This window comes from Microtus ochrogaster, chromosome 2, assembly GCF_000317375.1.
Source record: "Microtus ochrogaster isolate Prairie Vole_2 chromosome 2, MicOch1.0, whole genome shotgun sequence".
Lineage (NCBI taxonomy): Eukaryota > Metazoa > Chordata > Mammalia > Rodentia > Cricetidae > Microtus > Microtus ochrogaster.
This window is the reverse complement of record NC_022010.1, coordinates 42356956-42361108: the sequence shown is the minus strand read 5'-3', so window position 1 is coordinate 42361108 and position 4153 is coordinate 42356956. Positions and strand designations below refer to the sequence as shown.

Sequence of the window (4153 nt, the reverse complement as noted above, 5' to 3'; positions counted from 1 at the left end):
AAAGAAAGAAAGAGAAAAAGAAAGAGAGAGAATGCAGTCCAGTGTGGTGAGGAAGTCATGGCAACAGTTTGCACTTTGGGGAACAAGACCGACCCAGACGGTCTCAGAGGTCCAGAGGAAAGGACAAAGAGAACTTTAGCTCTGTGTCCTTGTTCAGCAGTGGACTTGGCAAGGCTAGCCTAGGGCTAAAGCCAGTGCCTCACAGGAGTTCAGGATGCCGTTTCTGGGGTCCTGACTCTCTCATGGGTAGTGGTTATGGTATAAATGATGCTATATTTCCTAATAAACTTGCTTTGCATAAGTCATCAGCTTATGTAAGACCACCTGGTACCAACTATTGCTTTTATCTTATTTCCTATCCCTGACTCTCCCACTCAGTACCTTGCTGTTTAGGACCCTTATTCCTATGGGGGGGGGTTGCATTAATTTTATTTCTATCTATTTTGGGAAGACAATATTTAAGCACAGTAAACAAAGCCAGCAAGAAAACAACAGCTTTTAGTTTATTAATCAACCAACATTCTGTTCTCCAACATCCTACAAGGGTACCAGTCTCTCTCAAACCTCACTCCCGTCTGTCTGCTTTTAAACAGGCTCTCATATAGTACAAGCTGGCCTTGCTCTGTAGCAGAGGCTAGCCTTGAGCTCCTTACCCTACTGCCTCAGCCTCCCAGATTCTGGGAGTACAGGTACAAACCACCAAGACCAGTACAGGAATGGTTTCCCAGACAGGCTAGAGGCGAACCCCATTCTTCATGCCTAACGACTCTAGCATCTGCATTTATACTGGAAGATTTCACAAAGTATCAGCTTGCCTTGACCCTACACACATCTCTCTCCCACGGCACAGAGAGCGCTGTTCTCGTCATTTACGTGTTCCATCAGGGCCAGCATTCTTGTCAGAGAGTGGCTTCTTCCATACCACCAAACAAAAAGCACACTCTCGGAAAAACATCCATTTAGACATTAACATTTGTCTCTTTGTTGTTGCCCTCCTCCACCACTTTGGTTCTTTGAGATGAGGTCCCCGTAGCAACCCAGAACTGATTACAGGGCAGAGGCTGACCTTGAACTTCTAATCTTCCTGCCCCCACCACCCACTGCTGAGATTACAGCTGGGTCTCCACCACTGCCTAGAATTCTGCACTTTATACTTACTCTAAAAACACTAGAAATAAACCAGGTGTGGTGGTGCACGCCTTTAATCCCACTCTGAGTTTGAGGCCAGCCTGAGCTACAGAGCAAGTTCTAGGACAGGCAGAATAGAAAAATACTTTCTTAAAAAAAAAAATCTAAAAATCAACAAATACATGCTTAAAAAAATAGTACAAACTATTTTATTGGCAAACTTTGTAATTAAAGCAAAATATACAAAAAGCAAATAACATAAGGATTAATTAAAATTTTATCTTTTAATTATGTGCCTGTGTGTATGTCACTTATGTGCAGGTACCAGGACAATCAGAGAAGGGATCAGATCCTCTGGACCTCAAATTACAAGCAGTTATGAGCCTTGTGATAAAACTCAGGTACTCTGGAGAAGCAGCAAGTGTTCTTAACTGCTGAGCCATCTCTCCAGTACCAAGTGTTGGTTTTTTTAATTCAAAATGTATTTATTATTATCTGTGTGTGTGTGTGTGTGTATGTGTGTATCATGCATCATGTATGTGTTGTTAGGCTTGTACAGGAAGCTCTTTTCCTGCTGAGCCATCTTGCCAGTACCAGATGAACTACTAAGGGCTACCCTACATCAGGCCCAGAGAAAGGGACGGGAACAGTCAGCACCTGGGAAGGTTTCCCTGTGACACTGCCCAGTGACAGCTACTTTACTGCAGTTGGCAGACGGTTCCCTAAAGTAAAGCCATTATCCTTTTATTATTGCCAGTACTGATTTCCATATAAATGGACTATTTGAGTTACTTTGCTTTGTAGTATACCTGAGTATGTTTCTGCATACAGCAAAGGTGTAATTTGTTTTTTGCTGATGCTGGGACTGAACCTATGACCTCACATGCACATACTGACCCAGCCAATAGTGCACTCTTTTTTAAGTATTATGTAGTTTTCAGTTAAAAACAAAAAAAAAAAAGATTTATTTATTTATTTATTTATGTTTACAGTGTTTTGGCATGGAGGGCACCAGATCTCATTACAGATGGTTGTGAGCCATCATGTGGTTGCTGGGAATTGAACTCAGGACCTCGGGAAGAGCAGCTTGCGCTCTTAACTGCTGAGCCATCTCTCCAGCCCCCTAGTTTTTAGTTTTATACACATATTATAATTTACTTATTTTGATAGATTTTGAGATGGTTCATATTATTTGCTGTTAATCATAAAATTGTCATGAATATTTGCATGTGTTATTATGGATATGAACCCTTATTTTAGATATTTATTTTTATATACATCACGCTGACGGTTATTGTCCTGGGACTAACTGATAAACTGCTTTCAGCATTGCTTGTTTTAGGCTCAGAACACTGCTAATTTAGTAGGTTAAATAAATAAAACCCCCACAGCCTAACTATCAGTTATAATATGGTGGGAAGACACCTGAGTGGCGAGGGGTGTCCATCAAGTCCGTTTTGTCTTAGTATCCTCAGCTCCTTTAGGTTGGCCATGAAGTCACCGTCATTCACTGCATGAGCAGTGTTGTGACTCTCAGGTTCTAGCACCCTCTAAAGAGTAAGAATGAAAATCGCAAATACCTATAGTTGAAAGGCGGGAGGCCATCTGCAGACCGTGAGGTCAAGGGAGTTCCATCTTGATCATGGTAGAATGCAAAAAGCCCAGCAGAGAAACCCTGGAAGGAAGAATTCAAAGCGCCCTACAGCAGGATGTTAAGTCAGAGCACAGACACAGCAGCACCCAGCATCCAGGATGCTGACATTAGTTATACAGTAGGATGCTCAGTCAGAGCAAACACAGCAGCACCCACCATCCATGATGCTGACATAGTCATACAGTAGGATGCTCAGTCAGAGCACGGGTAACTGCATCTGTCACGAGGAGGTGTTGATATTAGTCACAAGAGTGCCACGCAGCTCTGCAGAAGTTACCCCAGCCTTCAACAGCAAGTCAGTGAGCTGTATTTACAGTTTAAAACACTTGACTACTGCTGTAAACATTTTAAAAGATTATTTTTATTTTTATTAACGGGCATTTTTATTAACGTACCCACATATGTGTGGGTGCTCCCAGGGGCCAGAAGAGGGTGCTAGATGCCATGGAGCTGGAGTGAGGGTGGTTGCAATCTGCTCCATGTGGGGGTGAGGAACTGGCTGGGTCTTCTGAAAGAGCAGTATGCATTCTCCAGCCCACTGATGTAAATGTTCAATACAAGATTTTCTAAATACATTATATATTTTAAATCTGCCTTCAGGCTCTACATATCAATGCTATGTTATTATCATACCTCCAGGCACACACTACAGAGCGTGGGGAATTACACTTTTTAATTCATATGTGTGGTTTTACAGGTATTTTAGTGTCTCTCCTTGTTGGAGACCCTGTCATGGATCATTTCCAAATGCAGAACAAATGCTGAGAATATAAAACTGGAACAATGAATGAATTACAGGGCCAATCCCTACCACTTCAGTGGCCTTATTTATAAATATTAGACTTAAGTATTATCTATTTATACTAAACACAACCTAAGGCACCATGGACAATGATAACAGGGACATTTTAGTGCTATCTTCTTCACCCAAATTTACTAAGTGTCAAAACTGCAGCTACTACTACTAAAAATTATTAACAATATTGACTGATATACGGAGCTGGGGATCAAGTCTACTCCTAACAGCATCTATAAAAGCTCAACATCTAAGCCTCAAACTGGCACTATATACACATACATATACCTACAATTTATTTTGTGTGTGTGTGTGTGTGCATCAGAGGCAGTCAGTTGGTAGAATGGCTGTCTAGTGTGTATGAAGCCCTGGATTTGCATACACTGGGTACAGTAGCACACACTTGTAATCATGGTCAGCATCTCAAACGTAAGAATTGCAGGCCTGTATCCTGAGTGAGGTAACCCAGACCCAAAAAGATGAACATGGGATGTACTCACTCATAATTGGTTTCTAGCCACAAATAAAGGTTAGTGAGTCTATATTTTGATATCCTAAAGAAGCTAAATAAGAAG

The 4153-nt window shown here is 41.5% G+C and overlaps 1 protein-coding gene across 1 annotated transcript in view; it reads right to left on the bottom strand.

The window, feature by feature from the left end:
- Positions 1-4153, bottom strand: part of Lmln (leishmanolysin like peptidase) — a 54265-nt gene that overhangs the window by 32011 nt on the left and 18101 nt on the right. The window contains exon 8 of the mRNA XM_005344864.3: positions 2709-2803. Within this exon, the coding sequence (XP_005344921.2) occupies positions 2709-2803 (95 nt within the window). The remainder of the gene's footprint in view (positions 1-2708; positions 2804-4153) is intronic.